Here is a 27,129-nt window from a genome sequence, read left to right as displayed (position 1 = left end):
AACTTCAATGATATTTCAGGGGGCCCAGCCTTCCCCTCAACAAGCCAGCACGTTTTTGGTTGGACATATTCTGTGTTGGCAACTCTTTATGATGCTATAGATTTTCCGTGAATGAGAAATTTCCTTTCAGTCTTGAGTCAGTGAAAAGTTTGAATGATTTTATCAACACAAAGGAGAATCTTTAACAAAAATGCAAGTACATTCGACATCGAGAGTCTGAGTTCAAAGACTTTTTTGGGATGTTTTTGTTGGCATTTAAGAAATCTTTGCCCTGACATCTCCATCACTGTTAGATGCAAACGATATTGTATATAAAAACAGGGACATTTAACTGTATGTGTAAAACCCTTTTGAACGTTGCTTAGGTTTGAAAATTGCGAATCGAGATTTGTTGGTTTTGCCTTCTTATAGTCTTCTTGTCATTGTTATTTTTTCTTACCTTACCCTAAGAGATTTAAAATGGCTAGTTCAATTTGTTTTAAATTCGATTTAATTCTAGAATCAAAGGAGACGAATTCACATCACGCTGGAGCTTCCGTGGAGTGCTGACAAGGCTATCCAGCAATTTGGTTGGTCAAGTTTACCGTTAAGCATTTCTAGCGCTTTTTCATGCCTGAAATATCTAATGAAATACTGATAAGCATGGTAATACAAAGACTTTCACTTGAGTCGATACAATCTATCTACGTGATAAAAACACTCTGGTAATGAAACAAGATAGTTGATGGTTATAAAATTATGCCACTCTTTGTAGCATTGGCACATATGCCACTCTTTGTAAAATGTTTGACACACTTTTTAGAGTTAGCCCAGTAATAGCAGCAAATAGACCAATTTTAAATGTGTTTTCGAAGGGTGAATCTCTTGTCGTAAGCAGTCTAAGTTCTAGGTCCTCATAAAAAACATACTGTACCTTACCCTGGTGCAGATTGGGTTTTTATTAACGTTGATTTTTTATGTAGTTTGAACGCCACTTTTTCCACTTCTGCATGATTGTTATTCTCAAACCAGTTATAATATAACATCGAGTGAAATTTGTTTTCTTCTTAACAGGCTTGTCTTATTGTTATTTTTATGTTTATGGTGGCCTAATAGGCAGATTGTAGATAACTCAAAACGATGGTGTGCTTCGAACATAACTTTACGTAACTCAACTAACATAACAACATCTAGGGTCTGGGTCCTAGCGTCTTTTCGCTGAACAAAACATTACACTCATGACGTTAAATTGTCTTATCTATCGATCTTATCTTAACGTTAACTTGAAAAAGACACAAAAAAAGATGAATATTATTTTTGGATTTTGTTTATTAGTTCTAGTTTTCCACCCTGGTAGAACTTTGCCTCTTTGATAGCTTCTTGGCAAAAATTTTGTATTTAACGAGTTGTTGTCAGTAAATCGATTTAATAGACAGTTTACTACACTCTAGTTAATACACTCCTGCTTAAGCTTGATATAATCTCAACTTTCCTAATCAAGCGCTCCTTTGTTCCTTTTCGTAGCAAAAACTTCCCGAAGAGTGAATTAAGAGTTATCATTTATCACTACTGTTTTCAGGTCGTTCGCATCGTTCAAATCAAGTCTCTGCTCCGGAATATTTGTTCCTTATATCCGAACTTGCAGGGGAAAGGCGATTCGCATCAATTGTGGCAAAAAGACTAGAAAGTTTGGTTAGTATTTTTGTCTCTCAAGTGAACGTCAAAATAGACCCTATTAACGTGCAAAAGCTGATTTCAAATTGTGTCCAGTAAACTGATAAAATATATTGTGGGTAGGTTACTTAAGCAAGGCAATTTTGAATATACACTTTGAAAGTCATATCGTCAATCATATTTTCAACTAAAATGTTTCTTTAAGAAAATTTCAAGACGTCTGATGACCACTGATCCTTGCCTTGGCCTTTTGCCAGCATAACTAAACTGGATGGCTTAGTTGGCCAATTTCGTTCGTTGTAGCTAATGTCGTGAACCACAAGCTATCTTATCCTTTGTGTTATATTCTGCAGGGTGCATTGACTCATGGTGACAGACGAGCTACTGAGTCAAGAGACCTGAGTTGTTTTAATTTTGATACGAAGGTAACTATAAATACTTGATTCATGAAACCCTACCCATTGTCAAGTATTTTAATGTTTTTAGACAACAATAGACATAACGCAAGTATCAGACTGCAAATACTAAGCATAATTAGACTTAACCTTGCTTTAAAAATAAAATATTTTGACACCTGCAGTAGCTCTTTCTTGTGTTCTCCACTGTTTGAAAGAAAATAGTGCATGCATGTGTGTACTTTCAGAGAAATTGCAGGTTGTGTACAAGTTTAACTGCTGATCAAGCAATGAACTGGATTTCTTATAATTTCTCAGCATATCCTTATTTTGTCCTTTTGGATTAATGACGAGGAAGGAAATTCTTTTTTTGCTGGTTTTATCGTTAATCACGAAGAAAGATGATTTCCTCCATTTCTTTTGATTTCTCCTTAGTATGGAAGAACTGCTCTAGAGGTTACGTTAAAATCTGTCTTGGGGCTTGAAAAGTCGTTAGCTCCGTATCCTTTAGATTACGAAGGAGACTTCTTAGAAGGTAAGAAGTTTTCTGTTTAATATATATATATAGCATTCGTTTGTTAATCTTGTGCTCTTTTTACTCTTTTCTTGTTATCTTCTACCTCTGCACTCAACGTACTGACCTTAAAGATTTTGATGAAGATTTATGTTTTACTACAGACACTAAAGATGGTCTTATCGGTGTTGGAGTATTTTTACGTGGACCACAAAACTCAGTAACATTCACAGAAAAAGGTAAGGATTACACGAAATTCAAAAGTTATATTTTTCTCCAAAGGAACAACATTATACGTAATGGTTCAATCGTCTTTTACTTTAAATGTAAGATACTTTGAATGTAGATGTGGTTAGCAGATGGAGGTAAAAAGTAAAGAAACCTTTGTTCTTGAGGCGATAAACAGCGAACCACGACATTATGTACAATTTCATATGTAAATCACTTCATTAAGGCATACTGAAGCGCTGAAAAATCAAGTCAAATAATCAAAAATTTAAACTAAAACGAACATATTTTTAATGACTTTGTTGTTTTTATTTGTACACGTTATCTTTTAGATTATTCGAAAGTTTCCAGATTCTTAAACCGGATACTTGGCTTAAATGTAGGCATACAAAATGCATTGTTTTCGTATTTCATTGACACGATGAACAATATTATCAAAGAAGCCAAGAAGCGGGGAAGTTGGGATGAGGGCATTGTTGGTTTGTATTTATGGTTACTTGACATTTCTTCTTCCTACATTATTCTGATGTGAACAAGTTATAGCCATTTTATCTGTTAGCCTTAATAATCAAACTGGCTTTTTTGTTGTGTGTTTTCGCAAATTGATGCAGAGACTTTCGTTGCTAGTAATTTGCTTCTTTGTGAGGGAGTCTTCATAGGCTTGAACGATATTCTACAATCCCAGACAAAATTTTTGAGACAAAATGCAATTTCTGCAATTTTCTACTTTATGTCGCCCCTATAAATTCGAATCCCCCCTTTTCCCCCAATGGATTTGTAGTTCCATCATTTCTCCTTCAAAATAATGCATTCAAAATTGAATTGGTGGAGGGGAAAAGTTATTTTTGAAAGGAAAGTGAAAATACAAGCTTTTCTTGAAGTCTCAACCATTTTTGTCCGGGATTGTAGGCTACAGTTCTCCTTCATATCTCAATTTCATAGCAACAAGAACCTAACGATCCTTTTTCAAAGCAATGCAGTTTTTTTTGATAACATTAAGAATTAGACTCTTGAGTTGCAACTTAGAATCTGCATTTTCTACAGACCAAAACATGCACAGCGCTGCCTTTATGAAGTCGAGCACTGTATGATAGACCCATTAAGAGCAACGTTGAACAGAGCCACGAGAGACGAAAATGATAATCATGGCATAAGTTACTTTTTTCATGGGACTTAAATCTGATGTGTGAAGATGATATTGTTATCAAATGTTCTCTTATCCATATTCTCATGTAAAAATGAGTGTATTCCGAAAACTTGATATTGATTTTTGACTTGTGGGAAACAAATCTTTTGCAAATGTTTTTGAGTTCCGAATTACCTGGCAATTCTGCTACATCCATTTTCAGATCTTGGCTCTCAAGGTGAATCTGTGAAGAAGCTTGATGTGAAAACATTTGTGTCTTCGTCCTCTTCTGGCCAAGTGTCAAATGAGCTGATAACGGTGAGTAGATTTGGTTCAATTGATGGATGGAATTCAAATACTATTTGCAGTTGTTTATACCTCTATCCTATACACATAGTTAAAAATAAAAAATGTTCGTATTTTCACTAGTTTCTGTATGCTAAAAAACTTTTCTTCACTAAAGGTATTTTGAATCGAAGCCAAACACGGAGATACCAGGGGGCCTTGCCCCCCCCCCCCAAAAACCTTCAGCAGTATATGCAAAATACTTTTATTTTGTAAAATATATATAGTTATTTTTTCACTTATTTATCGGGGCTGCCCCCCAAACAAACAGTTGTGTCTCTGCCTCTGATCGAATCAATTAATTACTGATACAGTCATTTAAAGAAAATGTTAATGGAGCATCTTTTGATCCAGTGTCAGTTTTTATATGCTTGGAAATCCAATTAATGTTTAAATAGAATTTGCTTTTTCACTTTCTCAAGTGCATTATTTTCTTTCCATATTGATTATTAAAGCACCTCTAGCCTCATAGTTTTTACAAGCAACAATTACATATTTCTCCATCAACAGGTAAGCGTTGAAAGAGGACTGCCATGGCATCGTGTATACGATATTTTTCTAAGCTGCTCATACCAAGAAGAAGGCTTCTATCAGACAAACACAACACGTCTTGGAAAAAGGACTGTTGTTCTTGTGAAAAGAGCCCCAGTTACTTCTAAGAAAAAGCTTTACACGTTGTACCGCCCAAATATTGGCATGCAACCCAAACAAGAACAGCTATCGGATATACAAAGGAAGTTTGAAAAGGTACTGACAAAAATGTCCGAAAGTGATGACGTCATGAAAATATTTTTATAAAAATTTTTATTTTGGACCACATTGCGCAAAAGAGCACTATGACATACTTCTTAATGTGAATTTGCCCTATCTCTATTAATTTGCAACCGATTTAAGGTATTTTACACTTTTAGAGTGATTTGGTCATGTTCTTTAGGCTATGCAGCCAACAGCTAAAGATTCCAAAAAACAGATTTTTATGATGTCATTGTTCGGAACTCAGTTTCAAACATCATCATGATAATGATGATCATTATCACCATCATTGTCAATTATAATAACAATAATCATCATAATCACCCTCATCAGTCTTAAACCGTGACGTCTTCTCAATCCTCCTCAATAGCATCAAAGTAATGGTGATAATGATATCCATTTGTTTCATATAGTCATATAGTCATAATTTTTTTTATTTTCCTTCAAAAATAAAAATATCACTTTTTAAAACAATCTTTATTGGCTACCTGATATTTTATCTTTTTTCCATTTGAAATGCATTGTTATTTTGTTTTTAAATTATAGTATCTAATTATTTTTCGCATCAATTTCTTGTTACAGATTTGTGTAAAACAGCCTTACATCAGCACTTTTTTCTGGATCATTTTTCATGCTTTTGCTCTTCAGAAGTTGTTTATATCCTGGGAATAAAGACATATGGTCTACAATGGTCTTTAGTCAAAAGCCACTAGTCTACAATTATATCATATATCTCTACTTAATAAGTAGCACCGTCAAACAATGAAAACTCATTTTATCCTTTAGATTATTCCTTTTCTTTTCTTTCCTGGGTGCCTGTAATTTGTAGAGTTTTTTGTATAATATCTGCAAAATGCAAGAAAGGGGAGATGTTCATAAAAACCTTGACCATGGATTGTTTTACTGAAATGCTAAATGTTGGTCAAACTGATTGTGTGTCATTTGTTTATAGATACACGATGTTGAAGCAGAGCACTTGTGGAAAGACCAATACCAATTTTCTGAAAGCCATTGCTCTCATGCTTACTGGTGAGTAATGAGAACTTCGTAATTTTGTTTTTAGGTCATTTATTTCCAGTTTTTTCTGCTGATTTCTGAAAATGGATCCTTTGCAAATACCGACCCAAAGAGATTCTTAAATAGGTGTCACCCATGAGTCAATCTTAAAGGGAATAGGAAAAGACAGTGGTAATCCGACCAAATGGTAGATATTTTGATGAATATCTGCTATCATGTCTGCTACCTTTGCATTGATACAGAAGTCAGTGAGGTTGCATGGCAATATTTTGCAAATAGCAGCCTGACATTTAACAATTGGTTAAAACTGGCAAAAATTTTATTTTCTTTTATTCAGGGTCAAGATTTTTTATGTTTAATTTGGTTGCATAATACTTCGCAAAATTTAAAATCTGATATGGTTTTGGCTTGTTTTTGCAAAGAAATTTGCACATCTTTGGAGGAGGTGTCTGGGATCGCCTGTGTCTTGTGAAAAGAATTGTGGTTATCACATTTAGTATGATGCTTAAGTAAATGTTTTAATTTAACCCAATTGCATTGTTTAACATTATTATAGCAATGGCTTTTTATTGTGTCTAGGCAAGGGAAATGTAAAAAGAAGGAGCTAGGCCTTGGTTGTGAGGTTGGAATGAGGAGGAAGACTGTATATGTACTTGCTGGTTCTGTACTTAGTATATGGACAAAAATCGGAGTAATCCTCTCGAATCAGTCAGGCTCGAGCGGAAAAATGCAGATAATCAGAGTCAGGCTTGATGATGGAACTAAAATTGTTGGTAAGCATTCAGAGGTTATTTTTTATTTCAGGTCATGTTCATTTTATGTTTTCAATAACCAACAAATTTTTACATAAATCAAAAAGGCAATGCTTATTTTTAAAATGAATACAAGGCAAGGAGCTAAATCAAGGGCATCGCTTATTCAAGTCTGTCCTCATTTTGCCTTAAGGTTAGAAATTTGAATTTGATCCCTTGTCCACACATTGGGACCTATAAGTGGTTCCAAGGAATTTGTACTATGTTTTATTTTATAATGCATTATCATATTTTGCTATCACAAAAACTATGGATTTATATACTAGTAGAAACCTGCTATTACTACCAAAAAAATAAGATGCAAGAGAAATCTCACCACTTTTATAAAAAACCATATGTAGAATTTTTGAATTTCATTCTCAAATTTTACTTCAAGCATATATAGATATCTGAAATTTTAAAAGAGATTGATTTTAAAAATTATTTTTCAGGTGTACTGATTCCAAGTAATCAAGTTCAGGTGCTAATTCGGACACTTTCTGGTTCACAAAATGACCCATGCAGCATTCTTGATCTCTTGTAAAGCAATTTCAGCTGCATTTAGGTGATTTGTATGTTTCCATGTAAATTTCTACTATGTTTTTTGTGAGACATGTTTGGTTATTAATTGCAATTTACATCCAGAAGTGGGTTTCTTTTTCATTTGCACTCTTCTTAGAATGGTGTAAAAGCAAGGTATTTAAAGGGGATGTTTGGGAGAATACTGTTACCTCTGAATTGAATGTACCAGCGATGATTCATAACTTGCTTATATAGAAAGTACAGTAAAATCCCGTTATAACGTACTTTAAGGGACCAGGGTATTAAGTATGTTATATCCGAAGTACATTGTAACCAGGGTAAGTAAGAATTGACTAAAACCAAGCAAACCTTTTGCCGGGACCAAGCACACCAGTATGTTATATCCGAAAGTATGTAATAACCAAGAACGTTATAACGGGATTCTACTGTAGAGATGAATTTTTTATTATCTTTTTACTACAGTCAAGATTGATGAAAGTATATCAGAGTTTAAGGAATTGTAAATGGTGAGCATTTACCACAATCATAAAGGTCTTTTTATTCCGCTAGAAAAATAATTACAATCAAATTCTATGAAAAGAGATCTGAAGTTTCATTATAGAGGAAAAATTATCTTCATATTATCTTTACATCAACTCTTGCATAATTTGCCTTATTTACTATATTTACTTAGTTTTGAATAATTTTATGTTTTATATCAAAAATATATTTCTTAAATTCAAGTTTCATCTTAATTTTTTCGATAGCTTCATCTTCATTTGCTGTATGTGTGTCTTCTTGTTTTCCTTTCCCTTTCTTCTTTTGAACTGAAGCAAGTTGTGATTTTGCTTTCTGACTAAGACCATCAGGTATTCTCACTTTTATTTTCCCACTTTGCCCAAAACCACCTTCAATGAAGCCATGTTCTCCGGTTGACAAGGTAACTTTTAGGTTAAGAAACATTTGTAAATTTGTCTCTTTCTTAAAGAGTGATCTAACTATCACAGAGTATTCATCCATCATTCTGTCAACAATCCCTTCTTTATATTTGACTTTGAAAATCTTGAGGCTGGGCAAAAATGTTTGAGGATATTCTTTTACCTTTATCATTTCAAGCATTCTGCCATGAAAAGCAAGGCGGCATGTGTTTAGATTAATGTCTGTGTCAAGACGAGAACCAATCACAAGAGATGTTTCACTACAAGTGACTGGTTTCTCAAACTCAAGAAGTAAAAACTGGGTTGCAGGTTTAGCACCCTGTTTTAAGTTGAATGTTTGTGTGGTATCCAATAGTTCATCTTCATGTCTAAATTCACTGGACAGATCCCATTTGGAATCTGTGCCATCAGAGCGATCTTTTGGGCCAAAAAATGTTAGCTTAGCCATAACAGTATCATGACCAATGGTTATATGGAACCTTGACTTTGTTTCGCATTTTCCTTTGAAATAAGGTATTTTAGATACACTAATAACAGCTGCATATAATGTTGGTAAGGCACCAGGAGTGCAAACAAGACCTCTCTCCAGCAACTTAGGGTCAAACTGAGTTACACAAATACCAACCCTGTCTCCTTGAGCAGCTTTTTGGACTGGTTTCTTAAACATTTGCATTGATTTTACCTTTTTGGAAACTTTGAGTGCAGGGATTTCAACTGTGTCATTGATATTAACAGTGCCATTTAAAACAGTTCCTGTCATTACTGTTCCTTGACCTCTTATTGAAAAGCAGTGGTCAACAGAGTAAATGAATGCACCAGCACAGTTTCTGTCAGGAACATATGAACTTTGGTTAAGGCAGTTGATCAGCTCTGTGATTCCAATTAATTCAGTTTCTGTACTCTCTGGGCCACCAGGCTTAGCAGCTACAGCAACAATCATGGTGTTCGCAAATCTGGTGTTTTCCAGTGTTTTCAGCATGCGTTTTTTCATCTGTGTATAGAAATACAATTTAAATATAGACACATATAGCAAAAAATTTGCTGATCACTACCAACCTGAATAAGAATTTATTCAAATAAAATGAAGGAAGACAATAAAATTAATCGTCTCCCAAAGTTATAAACTGTAATTATATTACGTAAGATGAGTTAGCTATGTCTGTGAGAAGACATATGTTAGTTACCTTTTCTATGGCAGCAGCTTGCTTGTTTGAATCCAATAGATCAATTTTATTTAGAACCACAATCATTTTGTCACACAGTATCTCCCCAATTATTAAGCACTCTGCAGTCTGTGTCTGCATACCTTTTGTTACATCAACAACCAGCATCATCATATCTATGATTTGGGCTCCACCTTCAGAAGGAAAGACAAATTTACAAAATCATCAGATCTGTCTCCTTTGACTGATTATTTCAACATTTGGTATCCTAACCAATGTCTAAGGGGTATTTGTCATCAATTTTGACAATTCAAGTGGAATCAATTTAAATTTCTAGAAATATTACTAAAGCAACAGTCAAACCCTGCAACTGCATTCTCAAAAAGAATTTTTTTGCCAGAACTTGCTATGGGATTCCCAATAAGAACAGTTGAAATTTTTATGGAATGGCCAAATGATTGACCATTCATTTGAAACATTTTGTAAAGAAGCTACAAAGAAAACAAACAAAACAGGATTCCAGGAAGATATTGGTTTATAGTGACAGGGAGTGAAGAAAAATCACTGCCAAAGGGTCATGCACTTGTGCTGCATCTATCTGTGTGCCTTTCTGTCCATCTATCTGTGTGCCTTTCTGTCCACCAGATCAAAATACAGACCTATAGCTGACAGGGCCTGCTAGGTTTTCTCTGCCTTGTGAACATCTGCTTTAAAGGGACGTTGAATAGAAGCAAATATAGATAAACGGTGTAGCATAAGTGGTTCAGACATGGCGTTTCATGAAAATATTAAGAAATAATTGAAAAAATCAAGCACGAATCTTGCCTCCGTGCTATTCAAATCTCTCTTGTATAGCAATGAATCCTATGATCTCTGTTTTTATCCCAGTAATGTTACTGTGTTGTCTAAAAGAGGCAGGCATCGAGAAGGGGAAGTTTCTTTATTCACTCAGCTGATGGGTTAAACGGGCTGCACAAACTAGAGGCGGCGTTAAAATAACAGGGGCATTAAACAAAAAGTTTACCACACCTATTATTGTCTTTATCAGTGAGGCATGCCCTGGACAGTCAACCAGGGTATACTGTAATTTGCTGTATCCCAGTTTGGCCACATGTTCTGGCGCATCTACTACGAATGAACTGAATCCAAGATCCAATGTAATTCCTCTTTCCTTGCTCTGTGGATTTTTGTCAAATGAAGCAGTGGATGCAGTGGTGCTGACTGCCTTAGCTAATGATGTCTTCCCACTATCAACATGTCCAAGAACACCAATGTTGAAATTGAGAAATCTGTCACTTGTCGACGCCATTTTGGGTAACCAATTTCGTATACCACAATTTTGTTGAAGTGAATTGCAAAAGAACGATCATAAAGAGGCTGGTGCATAAGGGCTCCCAGTGTCCTTCACGAAAAAAGAAAACAGAAGTGTCATTGAATCTAAAGCATGTCGTTTGAAAGTATACCTAAAGAACTGAGGGGACTCCGAGCATGTCTTGTCTGTTCAATGATTAAGGTATTTATAACTATATATTCGACATTTTACTGAATATTACATGATATTTTTTCTTAATCTTATAAATTAAAAGATAAATATTATGAGATATGATATGTCAGAATTTTATGATATCCGGATGGCACAATTCCACTTACACTTCCCCGCCAGAAGTATTAGAACGGAAGTAAATAATGCATCAGTACATGGTCAAGTTAAAGCAAATTAGTTTTTTTTAATAGGATAACAATGGTTATCACTTCAAGATCTCAGCCAACTCATCATAAAACAGAAGAAAGTAAAAAGTAGCCACATTTCTGAATTTAAGTCCATTGAATTGAATTCAATTCATTTTACTTATAAATTAACCTTCAATATTTTATGGGGGCATCAAAAAGACAGACGGACAGCATGCAGCCAGGGAGGAATTGGTGTATCAAAATATTCAACACGATGATGAGAAATATTTGCCATAATGTCAGTTCTGTTGCTTAGTCCTCAGTGGATCCAGATTTGTTGAGTTGTCCATTATGTAGGGTCATTCCATGTCAAATCAACACACCCATAAAACCTAAATCTCTCAGATTTTGATAAAATTTGGCCAGTAGATTTAATGTGCAAAGATATCCACTTCTGCCAATTTTTATGTTCCTGCCCCTTTTACATGCAAAATTATGGGCTTCTAAAGTTTTGGGGTAATGCGGTCGATACGCAGCCCCCCAGAATAGAAAAAAGTTGTAAATCCTTTAATTTGTTACCTACAGAGGCAAGCAAGGACTCATGTTAAAGGAAATTTGATTTCCTGGCAGAAAATGGAGTCTTCCACATCAGCAAATGCCTCAATGTTAATTGAAAGCAATAAATAAAGATTTCTCTTTCTACCCCCTCCCCCCAAAAATATATCAATTTCCCAAAGCAAAAATTGGTTTTTTGTTAACCATTTGATATCCCAAGTCTGTTTGCAAAATATCTTTTTGGGGCCTCTTGTTGTTTTCAAGTAAGAGGCCTTTTAATAAACTTACCCTTCATGAAATGTTTATTTTCAATTTCTTGTATCAAGCCTTATATATAATAATAGTGCATGTTTTTGTCATTCCTTGCATAAAGCTGTCTAATCTAAAATAGAAGGAGGGTGGCTGCCAGTTTGCATTAGATGTTCTCTTTTTTTGTTTTTGAATCCATCAGGTGATCAGGTACACCTCTGCAAAAATTGCAACAGATGTAACATGTATACATATTATCAGGATTCAACTAGCTAAAAAATAATGATAATTCAAGCAACAGGTGTCAAGGAAATGTTAATCTACCAATCTTAAAAGTGCAAAAGTTTTCTGTTCACTAAAAATGATGAAACTGTTATCTGCATCATATACTTCCTTGATATATAATTTCAGACAAGTACTCTTCTAGTATGTAGTGCTGCAAAGTAGCCTTAAAGTATCATTCAGTTGATCAATAAGATAACTAGGGAGAGGTAATGCTGTTTCTTATAAACCATACAGAGTTTGGAAAAAACTTTCTTGGAGTTTTCTTTTCAAATTTATATCTGTCACTATAAATTTAGTTTGTTCTGGTTACCTCATTTCCCAATCAACACACTCATTTAGAAATTTTGATGCCTTAGGTACTGTATTGGCTATAAAAATGTCTATCCGATTGTGTTTAATAACTTGCTGGCTCTGTTCATTTCTTGTTCTGTTAAATTGTAAGTCCGTCCAGTTGCAGTTCTTGGATTGACTATCGAAAGAATGTGATCGATTGGTAATGTTAATATGTCATCCGGAAAGGGGTAAATAAATGACGGAGCAGGACCTGCCGGGTGGAGAAATTTCACCTTTACTTCATTGGTATCATCCATCTTATCGAACAAATACGCCAACCACCACTTTTCACCATAAACACAAGTCACATAAGCTGTGGAAAACTGCCAAGACATAACTTCTCTTTCAACGAAATCTGACACGGTTGCTTTTTTTCCATGTTCCTCGAACGAATACACTTTTGTCAATACTTCTGTATTACTTCCATTGACAGGAATAAAACAATGTAGCTTTAGTGTTCCATCAATTGTTTTGCTGGATTCAAATCTTTCTTCCAATTTTTTTTCATTTTCTTTTATTTCCTCTTCAGTAACATATACAAAAACTATGTTTGCAATGCTATGATGCGCCCATTCATAAAGTTGTTGAGGAGTCTGGATTTGGCTTGAATAAGGTCGGCGCAAACTTTCCTGTGCTGCAAGTCGTTTGACAGTACCACCTATTCCATCACATGGACTTTTGCCATGAGATGTGGCAAAAAAGTGCCATTCAGCAGGCATACCAAAATCTTTTTCATGGAAAATCAGATTAATAAAATTTTTTCTGTTTTTATATTGGGCTGATGCTCCGTCTGTAAAATAAACAACTTTGTCCAACTCCATTTTTTCATTCAAGTGATTTATTAATTTCTGCTGAAATGCATGCACTGCAGCGGTGTCATGACTGAGACATTCAGAAATAACTACAAAACTTAGATTTTCTATCTGTCTATCAAGATTCTGTCTATAGTAGATAACAAACGGATGAATGGTGGCTTGGCTATTATTCCAATGGAAGCCTTGTACAGCATCCTGCATAATAAAAGAGTAGTTCTCTGCAAAGTCTCCAAGAATTATAGCTTCATGTGGCTTTAATTTCTCTTTTGCTTCTTTTAAGTACGCTGACTGTTGTCTAGCGATAAAATCATGACGCTTCAGTTTTAGAAGACTTTCAAGAAGATAATTTATGAAATCACAAGTTGATTTTGTTAAAGTTTCAAGGCTTGTTCGATCAACACTTATCCATGAGTTGAAAGTTATTTCCTCAACATCTAATTGCTCAAAAATTTCTGCCAGTTCAGTCTTCAAAATTTCTGTTTTTCCACAGTTTTTGCAATTTCCCAGAAAGCAGTGTGGGAGCGGAGGATTGCAAGTTAATTTAGCAAGCAAGTGCTGGTAGCTGACTTTTCCATCAAATCCATCACCAACCAAACTTCTAAATTCAGGCAATTGAAAAATTCCAGAGTTCTCCAGCATCAGCTTCGTGTTTTGGTGAATGGTACAGACACAAACACTATGTGCTCCACTATCCCCCGGTAAAACAACATTCTTTGGTCGAAATTCACAGAATTTTGAAAACCCAATCGAAACTTGATTTTCTTCTTTGAATTTCAAATATGCTTCTTTTAAAGTGCACAAGATCAACCTCTTTTGAATCCTTTCCTTCACACCATGTACCCTCATCGATATACAGTCTTTTTTACCAGGCATTGATCTACTTACTTCAGCACTGGCATAAAAATCTCTAACCAATTGAACAACATCATTGTGTATTGCATGACCTGGCTTTGGATTTGGGGTTGATAGGATACCCTTTTCTGCCACAAGTTTTTTAACTCGTCTTGCCATGTAGTCTGAGCACTCGAACTCCGTTGAAATTCTCCTTGTACTCCAACTTTTTGGCAAAACTGTGAGCACCTGAAGTTTTTCCGCTCTTCCAACAGAGGAATGAAACTTTTCCTTTAACTGATTCAAGATTTCATCCAGTTCTATCTTCGACTTGGCCATCTCATTTTCATTGCTCTCCTGAATTTGCTTTACTCCCATTTTCAATTTTTTTCTTATTGCTCCAGTGATTTTTTCAACTTTTTGTTCTGAGTATGTCTTCGACTCAGTCAGTCGTTTCTTTTGAATAGGCGATTCCCCGATTCCTGACAAAGAAGAATTAATGATACCTATGTCAGCAGCAAATGATTCGAACTCATCATTGTCATCTTGTTCCTCAGGATCACTCATGCTACCATGCTCTTCATATGGTGTCACTCTTACCAACATAGCATCTGCTTGAATTCCCTTCCTACAGTTTGTGCACAATTTTGACCCTGGTATTAAGCTTAAATGCTTATATTGGAAACATTTTCTAAGAGAAACCTCCCTAAGGGCCTTTGTTGGCAGTTTTCCTTTGTGTTGCCCCAGCGGATTAGCACAGTACTTCTGATTGATTGAGAATAATGTTAAATATATTTTTCTATGGCTTTGACAAAGATTTCCATCAAAGTCAGCTCTCAATCGCCAACAGAGCAGCTCTTTTTCCTGGTCATCAGGATAATAGAATTCCTCTCCAGAACCTGTCTGACACGATTCATTTAGGAGGTGACCAACCGAACAAGTACTCTCTAAAACACTCATTTTTACTCAACGCAAATCAATCACTGTTAGCTCCGAAAAACAATCTGAGAAACCTCCAGTTTTTCCCTTATTTTATACCTTACTCACAAACACCTGCAACCATGTGACCAATTGAAAGGACAATGACATGGCATGATGTAATTTCTAAATGAGTAAGCATTGCTTAGGTTCCATAAGTCAGAGGTCAGAAAGCTGATAGATAACCTAGGTAACCAGACAAAATAAATTTATGATGACAGATATAAATTTGAAAAACAAACACCAATGAAAGCTATTTCTATCCTCAATCTATACATTAAAAACGCACAACCAGGTGATGTGGTATGATGTAATTTCTAAATGAGTATGCATTGCTCAGGCTTCATAGGTCAGAGGTCAAAAAGTGAATTGGGAAATGAGGTAACCAGAACAAACTAAATTTATAGTGACAGATATAAATTTGAAAAGAAAACTCCAAGAAAGTTTTTTCCAAACTCTGTATGGTTTATAAGAAACGGCATTACCTCTCCCTAGTTATCTTATTGATCAACTGAATGATACTTTAAGGCTACTTTGCAGCACTACATACTAGAAGAGTACTTGTCTGAAATTATATATCAAGGAAGTATATGATGCAGATAACAGTTTCATCATTTTTAGTGAACAGAAAACTTTTGCACTTTTAAGATTGGTAGATTAACATTTCCTTGACACCTGTTGCTTGAATTATCATTATTTTTTAGCTAGTTGAATCCTGATAATATGTATACATGTTACATCTGTTGCAATTTTTGCAGAGGTGTACCTGATCACCTGATGGATTCAAAAACAAAAAAAGAGAACATCTAATGCAAACTGGCAGCCACCCTCCTTCTATTTTAGATTAGACAGCTTTATGCAAGGAATGACAAAAACATGCACTATTATTATATATAAGGCTTGATACAAGAAATTGAAAATAAACATTTCATGAAGGGTAAGTTTATTAAAAGGCCTCTTACTTGAAAACAACAAGAGGCCCCAAAAAGATATTTTGCAAACAGACTTGGGATATCAAATGGTTAACAAAAAAACCAATTTTTGCTTTGGGAAATTGATATATTTTTGGGGGGAGGGGGTAGAAAGAGAAATCTTTATTTATTGCTTTCAATTAACATTGAGGCATTTGCTGATGTGGAAGACTCCATTTTCTGCCAGGAAATCAAATTTCCTTTAACATGAGTCCTTGCTTGCCTCTGTAGGTAACAAATTAAAGGATTTACAACTTTTTTCTATTCTGGGGGGCTGCGTATCGACCGCATTACCCCAAAACTTTAGAAGCCCATAATTTTGCATGTAAAAGGGGCAGGAACATAAAAATTGGCAGAAGTGGATATCTTTGCACATTAAATCTAATGGCCAAATTTCATCAAAATCTGAAAACTTCAGGTGAAAAATTCCTTGTGAATGTGTTGATTTGACATGGAATGATAGCAAAAGATGCCATAGCAAGCATTTTCTATTAAATTCAGATCTGGACTTTGATAAAGCCCTGGAAGAGGATTTTGTTGGCAGCACAAAATGTGTATTCTATGTGACATGGAGCATTGACTCATTTAAAAAAGAAAAGGCTGACTTATCCCTAAATCTTTCAGGCCATTTTGGGAAGGTTTTCTTGGAGACAACCCTAGTAAAAAATATAACAGCGTAATTAGGCCTGATGCAACTCCAGACCATTACTGAACTTTCTCCCTTCACTTGAGATTGATGGAAATGGACTTTTAAATATTTTCCTTTTGGTTGTTTTTCCAGCTCAGAGAACTCCAGAATCATATTTTTAAATTAAATTTACGCTCATCTAGGAAGAAATTATCATCCCAGTTGGTTGCAGGTCGTTCCTTCATCACTTTGGCTCTGTTTTGCCTTCGAGTATAGTTATAAGCTTAAAAATTAAGCTTTCTTCGTCAGATGCAATCATTTTTTGTTTGACAAACATGGTTTCACAACACCTGCTGCAATTCTTTTGTCTCTCTCACAAATTTTGTTGCTTGCTTAATATTCCATGGCAAGAAGACGTCATGCAGCCCACTTGATCTGGAATTTCATCATATGAATGGCATGCCTGGCATAAAAACTCCATGACCATTTGCTTGGCTTCATTTATGTTTGGTGTTTTTACAATGGGGCATAGAAAACTTTTTCAGCTTTTGAAAATAATTCTTCCCAGTAACTTCTCAGAGCAAATTCTAATATGCTTGTTTTTTATGTATTTTTTTCCTGATGCTAATGTTTTTTTTCTTACTAAAATTTTCAATATAAATTTCATTTACATAGCAGTATGTAAGAATTGGGCCAATAATTTAGCTGACTGGTCAAATACTTTTAAGTGGTGTAAACTGCTGATTATATGATTGTCATTTTTGTAATCCTGTAATTTCTACTGAGAGATCATTCTGTCAGACTACATTTGGGGTCCGTTTAGAACAACTATAGTTAATATCTTGTTATATTGTTAAATTTGGTACCTGTTTATTTACTATGTCTTAATTTCAGACCATTGATCAGTTTGAAAGAGATGGCTGTGATAACTGTGAACGCTTTCTACACATGAAAAATGACAGGGAGTTTGTCATGACCTGTACAAGTTCAAATTTTGATGGGTGAGCTTGTTTCTTCTAAAGATAGAAAACTTTTCATAATCAGAACAAATTTATGTCAGTTTAAAGAGACTTGATATATCTGCAGGCCTTGCTCTAAGTAAAATGAAGGTGCTCCATAAAAAGAGCTTCTTAGAAACTTTAGGCGCTCTATTTCGCACCTCTAAGTAAATGTCCTTTAGAGCATCCTTCGAGAGCTTTAGGAGATCGAGAGCTTCATATTGAAAGCTTCGGAAGAATGTTAAATATGAAATTCAACGGTGATACCACCATAATATGAAATAACAAAACATGCAACAAACACTATGTTAATATAAATATAGAAATATAATAAAACAAAGTTGCAAAATTGTTCAGATTTTTCTAGATATTTAAGTTGCCATCATTCGATGAGCTTTTATCAGTGTCAGTTTCACTACTGTTATGTTCAGCTTCACACATTGCTTCATCAAAACGCACATCGAACATTTAACTTTGTTTCCTTTTTCATGTTATCCATTCTATAAGAAACACTAGAACATTTACTACTCGCAAAAGCAAATGAAAAATGAAAAGCATTGCGATAATTTGGACGGAAACGTGATCGCTGATTTGCACAGGCGATTTCAAGTTATTAAAAAAACAGAAAATAATATATACTTCAATAGAAGATTAACGCTTGCTCGAAAATCAAATAAATCTGCCGGAGAATACGCTTGATGGCCTGTGTCCTTGATAGTTATTAGAGGGTTATTAGATTAAAAATGATATCGAAAAACCCAATGTCGAATTTGCTGAATTTTTTCTCAAGGGGTGATCTTACGCAAATCATAATATTGCAGTCTGTTGGGAAGATTGTTTATGCTTGATCAAGTTGATTCAACAGATTTCAAAAATTTATTTTGCTCCATGTTAATATTGTTTTTACATTTTGAAGGGCTCTATAAATCGCTCTCCAAGGCTTTTTTTGGGTGCAAGCGCCTTTCCGGGCAAGACCTGATATCTGATGAAATATGTAGCAAGGTAGTTTAGCAGAATTAGTTCTACAGTAATAAAGCCTCATGTCTTAACATTTTATTGCCATAAAATTTATTTGCACAATAAGGTAGCAATATTCAATTTGTAATTTTTCTTCAAAGTTTCATAATAACTAACCAGTTCATTGTCATCAACTAGTGTTATATCAATGATAAATCCAGAAGACAGCTGGGTAGCCAGATGGAAGAGGATAGGTGTGTACAATTATTTGTAATTTTTTCTACAATTTGTTATGATTTGTGTATTCTTGAGAATCACTGTTGTTGAACATTGATCAAAGCTCTTTTCAAACATATACACACTGCAATTATCTGAAAAATATTATAGGCAACACAGTATAGTTCCTGTAGAGAACATTTCTCTGATAAATTATAGAGAAAGTTTGGTTACTGCATAGATGTATTCCCGAATGGATGTATTTTTTAGTCAGTATCATTAGGTGAAAACCTAGTTGCCAAAAGCAAAGCTCTAGCAAGGGAAGAGAAGGAGTGCCTAAGAATTAAGAGCTAGGTATGATCTAGTCTGTTTATTTAAGTGTTGAAAGAAAATAGGCTATAAGGCAATGCATTCAGAAGTTTGAAAGACTGTATGAAGGAAAGATGAGTTGTTGCCTCTGATCTTCAGGCAGCAGCATAGTGTGAAACCAGGGGAAGACACTTGGTTTAAATATTGGGGGCAAGCCTATTGTTTTACTAAGATGATCCCATTGTTTCAGAACAAAAGACAATTGTCCTCTAAAGCATTGAAGTGACCCCCCTTGCCCCAGGTGCCCACCACTGTGTGAAACTGCTTCCGAGGGCGTTAAAGAATAGTAATACTAGAAAAATAACCTTTAAAATCAAGAATATATGAATGATTTTATTTTTGCAGCAGCTTTTTTATCTGTGATATTTTTGATTGCATAGGCTTTAGTGGCACCAGATCTAACATAATCATTTTTATTGCTTTCAGACAAACTCAAACCTGGTTGCTATGCAGTGTCTGTTAGTGGTCAGCTGCCAAATCATGTCATTAGAGATCTCAAAATGAATGGAATTCAGTACAAGTCCAGAGATGTTTCATCAAGGTCATGATAGGTGTCATTACAAAGTTTACTTTGCCTCTATTGCTCATACCCTTGTCTGTGGGAAGTCAACCATGGGTTTTGGAAATGATTAATTTTAACTAACAGCAAGATTGTCTTGCATTGTGCTTTTTCACAGCTCATGCGAAAAAACTGTTATTTACTTCAACATCAGTAATGGGTAAAGCCATGGACAGCATTAATTTACTGGATAAAGGACTCATTTTCATTTATGTCACATAAATTCTTTAACTTTAAATTCTTTAACATTTATGTCATATAACTTTAAATTCAAATGTATTGATTACTTTTTAAACTATATTTGAATGCTATGATGATCAAATAATCTCTTTCTGAGGCTGTTCATTCAATTGTAGAAGAATGAAAAGTTTTCAAAAAATTTTACTGTCAATTATTTATCTTTTGTAACCTCTCTATTAACCAAGATTCATCAATAAAATTATATGTTTTTCTGCATTCATTAGCTTAAACAAAGTCTCTTGGTCCATTCAATTGATGAAAAAAGTGATAATTTTGGTTATGTGTTACTGTAATAAAACATTTTATGACATTTTTTGTAATATAAATTCATTTGATAAATTGAATTATACACAACAAATAATTGAAAACTTTATAAGCTGCTACATGCTACAGTTTCACCAACAATAAGTAAGTATTAGAGATTAATGCAACTGTGTTAAGAGAACATTTTGAGAAGTTTATGTAACTAATCCAGCTGAGTATTCCATGTCTGTATCCAGACATTTCTGAAGGGCATCTTTAGATTGCATCTGTAGGACTTGGCAGTAACTGATTTCTGACTGAGCAGATGGTCGTATCTTCAGACACTGAAATTCATTGTTGGAAAAACGGCCAATGCACCTGTAGCAAAATTTATAATTTTAGTGATGATTAATTAAGGAAAGTTTGATATTTGTTAGCATACTAGATCTTTTTTTGCTTGTTTGTTTGCATACTCGTCCTGGTGAAATTTGAAAGTTTTGAAATCTATTTTTTTGCTTTTTGCTTTATTAAGGGCTCTTACCTTCATTAAAAACATGAAGTTGTTTTTTCCATGTCAAGAAAAATTTAGATTTGGAAAATTAGTTGATCAAAGTAATTTCACACATCACCTAGTTTACCATTAGTCGATCAAGTTAATGGAATTTTTGTCTTCCATTGTTGCGGCACAATGTGTGTCATCTTTTAGTCTATTTGGTATAGTTACTGTCGACTCCGCTTAAAGTCTCTCTGATTAACGTCACACTACTGGTCGCAATCACATAATATATAGACCCAATGCAAAACTGTTAAGTTAAGCTCAACTTACAGTCACACTCCGTTTGGTTTTTCATTTTCGAAAATCCTGCAGTAGATAACCTAGGACTTATTGTGTCTAGTTGTGCCATAAACGTTAGGCGGCCAAACGGCTCTGTGTAACACAATTTACTAACCTCACTGATGTCCCCCTCCGCATTTGTGGAAACGGTCGATCCTGATAAACAAAATGTTTATTACCATTTCTTACAAATCAACTTTAAATTGTCTGGCTTCACTTATTAATATATTATTCCTTACTATTATTAATTCAACATTATTAATATATTATTCGGAATTTTATGTAACCATACTTGAGAGAATAGTTCTCAAAGTCTCAAATAATTTATGCATTTATTTCTTATGCAGTAGTTTACATTAACACTCCATACTACTTTCCTAAGCTTTAAATAATCACTTCTTGGGCGACATTAAGCATCACAGCTCTCTGTTTATAAACTTTGATGAATGTGAACTTACAATTTCCCAGAAAATGCACCTGAAAAAGATAAAATTTGGATTTAAGGGAAGTCGTCGGGAACATATATCATTGAAAAGACTTTGATGTCTCTAGAACCTTTTGCTGTCACTGATAAGTGGTTGATTTTAATGCACAGTTTTGTCACAAAATTAGCCCTCTCCTGGCTACAATTGGGCTGATTAGAAAAATTAAAGCGACAGGCGTTGTGCGTTGTACGCAACACTTTTTAGTTACGATTTGCAGTTCATTTCTTTAATCATTATCAGTTATTTTTTAATTGCATGAATAAAAGCCAAAACCATGGCAATAGCAATATTTACTGCACATCTTTGTTATTTTGTCGTATAACTCTTTGAAGTTATATCTTCTCTAATCTTTTGAACTTTTAACGCAAACTAGAATAGACAGATGTAGATTTCTCAACGACTATAAAAAATGTATAAGAAAAATGGTTTTTTGTTTCAGATATTTTAGTTATTATACTACTGATTTGATTTGAGATGAGTTTGTTTCAGTGATAACGAGTGCGCAGTCGCATAGGGGTAACGCACCTGAGGGAGCCGCTGTTGTCCTTTATTGTGAATCGTTTTGCTGCTTGCCCTGGCAGGCAAATCACTGCCGATTCAAGAATTCCTGGAAATAAAAATTGTAAACCTTACAAGTGTTGTTTTTGGGGGAGGAGAACAGGATTTGTTATAAGAATCAATATCACTGTACAAAAGAAACGGGAACAAAAAATCGACCAAGCCCCTCTGACTCTCGGAAAATTTGCGATTTGAGATCATTAAGCTAGAAATCTTAAGCAGTTATTTTTTATGGTTTGAACGGACAGGAAAAATGATAGTTTTTTATTCGATGGTGTGCATAAATTGTTGGACATACTGCATCTGATAAAGTAAAATAGTAGTTGCACCTATTTTAATTTTAACACTGATCAATTAAGATTTATCAGTGCGCAAGTACCGTTCGTGAATGTGAGGGTTTAAAATGGTTTACTGTGTATAAATTTTTGTTGCCAATGCATAGCTAATATAACAGAGAGGAATGGGTACTGTTGAATATTTTATGAGTAAATCAAGTTCTGATTGCTTTTAATCTATTGACTGTATAATGTGACTTGTTCTACAACACGCAGCATGGCATGGCAGCATGGAGACAGCAATAAAAGTTTATTAACCAAACTTTTTGATACTCTTATTCTTAAAAGCAAGATTCTCTGATAAGCTAGAGAAAGTTTAGCGTAAAAAGCACCTGTAAACCTACCGTATATCTCGTACAAAGCAAAAATGTCCCTCTTTTTCATCTTTGTTTCCTTTACGCTTTTTATATCGATGGTGAGCATTCTTGGAACAGTTGACTTGTCTTGTAGAGGTGGTTCTTTTTTCTTGCGTGGCTTTTTTCCTTGTGCACCCGACTGATTGACGGTTAGAAACACAGATAAATAAAAAAATTAGGTTTGTTATTGAAGTCTAAAAGTTTGAATCAATCTGATACAATCTGACAGATTTATTTCGAAGAGAAACAATGCATTATGCCTAAAGTGACTTTTTACTTCTTTGATACCAATGAATGTCAGCGTTAGCTTCGAAAAAGAATTTCAGGGGTAATAGTGGGCTTTTAAGGAGCAAGAAGGAAATTATCTACCAATCTGTGGTATTAAATGAAAATAATATAAAAGGCCTTATAATAGATTAGTGTGTAACGGAATAATGTCGATTACTTATGCCAATAGTGGAAAAGAGTGGTCCAGCTGCTTGCAACATACCCCGTAATTTTATGGCTGGTTGCTTGAGGCATGCAGTGCGCTTAATCCTCTGATAATAAGTAAAACCTGATCAATAAATGTAAGAAGGAATGGGCAATATACAGGGGGCGGAGGGGCCATGCCCCCCCCACTTTTTTGGTAAGCAAAAATATTTCCAAAGAGGTCCTGTTTTGAAGCACTAAATTCAAGTTCGACTTATAGAACTGGGCCCCTCCACCTTTAAATTTTCCCAACGTTTACACATAGCTTTACTTCTGAATGGGAGTCAAATCAAACCTCAGATGCATTGCTATTACTGCTTTCCCTGTTCGGAGTTGTGTTATTCGTTAAGCTCTCTTGATTTCCTGTTCTTTCCATGAGGTTCGTATGGAAGTCAATGGAGCTTTTTCTTGCCAGGAGCGTTCCTAAACTTGGCCCAATTGGGCGAAAATGAGGATACTTTTTTGATGCCAAAGATAAAACCTGAGTACCCTCGCAGCCTAGCTTCTGCTTTGGCTGTTCGTGTGTTTGTGATTGGTTTTGAATCAGCATGGTTTCGTTCATGTTGTGTTGCCTCGCACTTCTTTGTAAAGCCCCGCCATCGAACTTGTTGGCAGAACTTTCCTTGATACTTGCTCCGGTATCTAATCCAAAAAGGTCGTCATTTTCCAAGTCATCAAGCACAATATTTTCATCAAACGAGATATCACTGCCACTCTTCCAAAATCCTACAGACCTGCGTTTGTTTTGTCCAAACTGTCTGTTTTCTTGATTGCTGTTGTATTTCAAGTCTTGGGATGGTTCAGCATAGATGGCCTGTCTCGCTCGTTTTCTCCTTCCAAATATCGGTACAACTGGCCAGTCATTTCCCCCTCCTAAAATGTCCAATTTAGGTATTTCTTTGTTTTTTTTTCGAAGTGAAAAATTGCCCTAATAACATTGTTTTAGGTATCTATAATACAACAGTAAAACCATAGTAAATACCGAGAGTGTTAAACGATTTGGATTCTAGCTGTTGAGCTAATTGCGCATAACAATGTTTGTCAAGGAAGACAGCAGAATAAGCCTGACTAGCCAAGCTTTTTATGTTTTAAGTAGGTAATGTTTTATACCTTACATCATCTAGGTGCAAGTGATGGATGGGAGATTTAAGGGATTTGATAGTACACGTCTAAAAATAATCGATTGTTGGAGATTGACCACAAGGTTTAAGCGTGGGGGTATTTTGAAGGGGTTGGAGTGTCCAAGTGTATGGGTCCAAGTGTATGGATCGTCTTTTTACTAGGCACATTCGGCTCATTGACTGCTTACAAGGCAAACTTGATGGTCGGCATAAATTAAGGAATAAATATTTGACTGTTTTTATAATATATGAACACCCCTCAAAATAGTTTTCTGAACCTCCCCTGTCAAAAGGTATAGGCTTGATATAAGAAGACTGCCCGACGACCATATCTTCAGTGGTAGGGCAGATAAACGCTTTTTGTCTGATACATAGGGTTTGAATCTGAAGTTCAGGTGACGTTTTAAAATGTCTGTATTTAATTACTGATAGCTAAGCTACCAACAAAGAGGGTATATTATTGATTTAGAATGAATGAAGTTTGTCTGCTGTATCTATGTAACTTTTTAAATTTATAAACGTAGCAATTACTGTCCGAGTTCAATGAATTTAAAGCATAGTATTAAAGGAAAGTAGACTATTATATTTCTAAACAATACCACGTAGGCTATGTCATAGGTGAATTTAACACGCTACCTTCTTCCCTTTTCATGACTATTAAATAAAAGGCTACTTCATTTGGGTTTTTTTGACAGTTATCAACATTTCACCTACCTCCCTGACTTCTATTCATTATCTATTTTTTGTTTCTTTCTCGCTATTTCTCTGTTTGTTGTTCTTCTCCTGTTTGTTATTATCTTGTTTGCTGTATTTCTTATTTTTTCCTTTCCGTTAAATATGCTGACGACATCCTATAAGCAAATAGCGCCAAAATAATGGCCTCGGTCTTAGGGTCCCGAAGGAGGCCAAACAGTCCCTGGATGGCTTTGCTTGATTTGCTTGATGTCCGTTTTCGCAAATGCCGTTGATTACCGATATATCTAAACAGTTTGAAAATCACCCATAAAAGGTTAGAGCAGGTTCATCTTTAGATTCTCTTCGCACCTTTTTGCATCCCTGGTGATTATACTTAGAGAAGTTTTAGACGAATATTTACTCTAGTAAGATCCCGTAGCTCTTTAGCTTTTTGTTCCATCTCATGGGAATGTTACTTGGTAAGCGTGAAGCATTTCATGTAAAGCCTGATTTACACGAGACGATTTTTTTCGTGCGAAGCGAATTTTTTTCGTGCGAAGCGAATTTTTCGCCGCGAATGCGCGAAAGATATGCGCAGAAGTAGAGATTAGAAAATTCGCAGCGAATAATTCGCTGCGAAAAAGTAGAAACCATTCCTACTGTTTCGCTGCAAATTTTTTCGCCTTGTAAAAAAAACCAATCAGAACAGCATTTGAAGACACCTGACTTCTGTTTTGGTTTCAGATGGCCTACTTCTTTCCGCATTCTTTTTCTCAAACACTCTCACCTATAAAACGTCAATAAAATATGTTGGTAATTATTCATTTCTTGCTTCTCGTACAAAATTCATTTAAGTGGATTCATATCAGATTATTATTCAAACATTTGAATTTCAAATTGACCAAAACTGGCTTGGAAGTTTCATCGTTCTACCAGTATGTCAGAAAATAAAAAAAATAGGCAAGAATTTCTTCAATTTGCTGAATTGTTGGCTGCTTATTGGCCTGCTCAACAGCAACAGTTTTAAGCAGATACACTAACAGGATCTCGCATGCTCTTGCAAGCTATCCTGGTATTTGAAGAAGTTATCCTGGTCTTATAAATGTGAACGTAAACCTCTCTTACCGGAAGATGGAATTCCCCCTAATGAAGACGTCCTGACTAATTGTTTCTAATCCAGTATCGCTTTTTGCTGTTTTGCTCGCTTTTTCGATAAATTTAAAATTTTAGCTTTCTGATAAGAGCATTCTTCGGACAGTCGCTATATTCTTTTGTAATACTCGCAGCGAATTCACATAAAAATTTCGCCAGTGTAAATTGAACTTCTAAATCGAGAGAAAAGTTTGCAGCTAAAAAATTCGTGGCGAAAAATTTGCTTCGCGCGAAATATTCGTCACGTGTATTTTACACGCTTGTATACGCTTTGTTAAACGCTTGTACACAAAGTTGAATTTTTCAAAAACTTTGTCAGAGGAAACCTGGAGATAGATAGTGTTTCGGGTCAGAAAATCAGACAATGTAGGGAGATTATAGATTTCGTGTTTTTTTAAAAAAGCTAACATATTATAAATGAAGCAGTTCTATTATCTTGTTTTTTCTATATTCAAAGCTCTGAATAAAATATTCATAAATAATTAAAAACCTGGACTATCATGTCTTTGTATTTTATCGCGATCAAAGTATAGAAAGCCGTAATAAATCAAAGCAAAGTAAACATTGTACGGATATCTGGAAGGTTACAACTTCTGCCTCGATCAATAAATTAATTGCCTGTTGCTCTCAGCAACAAGTTGATTAAAATGTTCAACCGCATTTCAATAACTTCTAAAAAACACCTGAGTATTTTGATTTGCCGTCAAAAATGTTTTCCCTTTCTCATCTTTATTCCACAATTTTTCTTTAACTGATCAAGTTTATAGGAAATCCATCTTATAGTTAGGGCTGCTATGG

The 27,129-nt window shown here is 35.0% G+C and overlaps 5 protein-coding genes across 5 annotated transcripts in view; 2 read left to right on the top strand and 3 right to left on the bottom strand.

Moving 5' to 3' along the window:
* The window catches only part of LOC135683681 (protein strawberry notch homolog 1), a 33,979-nt gene extending 24,092 nt beyond the window's left edge, over positions 1-9,887 (top strand). Inside the window, exons 25-35 of the mRNA XM_065199011.2 lie at positions 500-569; positions 1,559-1,671; positions 2,007-2,078; positions 2,484-2,583; positions 2,727-2,801; positions 3,123-3,269; positions 4,140-4,234; positions 4,772-5,008; positions 5,967-6,043; positions 6,611-6,804; positions 7,275-9,887. Coding sequence (XP_065055083.2) covers positions 500-569; positions 1,559-1,671; positions 2,007-2,078; positions 2,484-2,583; positions 2,727-2,801; positions 3,123-3,269; positions 4,140-4,234; positions 4,772-5,008; positions 5,967-6,043; positions 6,611-6,804; positions 7,275-7,366 — 1,272 coding nt within the window. The 3' untranslated portion in view covers positions 7,367-9,887. The remainder of the gene's footprint in view (positions 1-499; positions 570-1,558; positions 1,672-2,006; positions 2,079-2,483; positions 2,584-2,726; positions 2,802-3,122; positions 3,270-4,139; positions 4,235-4,771; positions 5,009-5,966; positions 6,044-6,610; positions 6,805-7,274) is intronic.
* Positions 7,879-10,804, bottom strand: LOC135683686 (selenocysteine-specific elongation factor). The gene is made up of 3 exons (XM_065199018.2): positions 10,475-10,804; positions 9,467-9,639; positions 7,879-9,273 (listed from the first exon to the last, which is right to left on the bottom strand). The coding sequence occupies exons 1-3, from the start codon at positions 10,752-10,754 to the stop codon at positions 8,035-8,037; spliced, it is 1,692 nt and encodes a 563-aa protein (XP_065055090.2). The 5' UTR covers positions 10,755-10,804; the 3' UTR covers positions 7,879-8,034.
* LOC135683693 (transcription elongation factor SPT4-A) lies at positions 10,804-20,185 on the top strand. The gene is made up of 4 exons (XM_065199024.2): positions 10,804-10,958; positions 17,656-17,762; positions 18,915-18,970; positions 19,728-20,185. Exons 1-4 carry the CDS (start codon positions 10,890-10,892, stop codon positions 19,847-19,849), a joined length of 354 nt encoding a protein of 117 aa, XP_065055096.1. The 5' UTR covers positions 10,804-10,889; the 3' UTR covers positions 19,850-20,185.
* Positions 12,443-16,090, bottom strand: LOC148959936 (uncharacterized). The gene has a single exon (XM_089109422.1). It carries the CDS (start codon positions 15,142-15,144, stop codon positions 12,586-12,588), a length of 2,559 nt encoding a protein of 852 aa, XP_088965548.1. The 5' UTR covers positions 15,145-16,090; the 3' UTR covers positions 12,443-12,585.
* Positions 20,186-20,334: 149 nt separating the features above from the next.
* LOC135683688 (uncharacterized) lies at positions 20,335-25,662 on the bottom strand. The gene is made up of 7 exons (XM_065199020.2): positions 25,219-25,662; positions 23,679-24,256; positions 22,901-23,051; positions 22,189-22,270; positions 21,637-21,655; positions 21,294-21,334; positions 20,335-20,721 (listed from the first exon to the last, which is right to left on the bottom strand). The coding sequence occupies exons 1-7, from the start codon at positions 25,235-25,237 to the stop codon at positions 20,559-20,561; spliced, it is 1,053 nt and encodes a 350-aa protein (XP_065055092.2). The 5' UTR covers positions 25,238-25,662; the 3' UTR covers positions 20,335-20,558.
* Positions 25,663-27,129: the final 1,467 nt, after the last annotated feature.

This window comes from Rhopilema esculentum, chromosome 7, assembly GCF_057945365.1.
Source record: "Rhopilema esculentum isolate cy_ngs chromosome 7, ASM5794536v1, whole genome shotgun sequence".
Lineage (NCBI taxonomy): Eukaryota > Metazoa > Cnidaria > Scyphozoa > Rhizostomeae > Rhizostomatidae > Rhopilema > Rhopilema esculentum.
The sequence above is the reverse complement of the archived record's forward strand: the minus strand, read 5'-3'. Positions and strand labels throughout refer to the sequence as shown.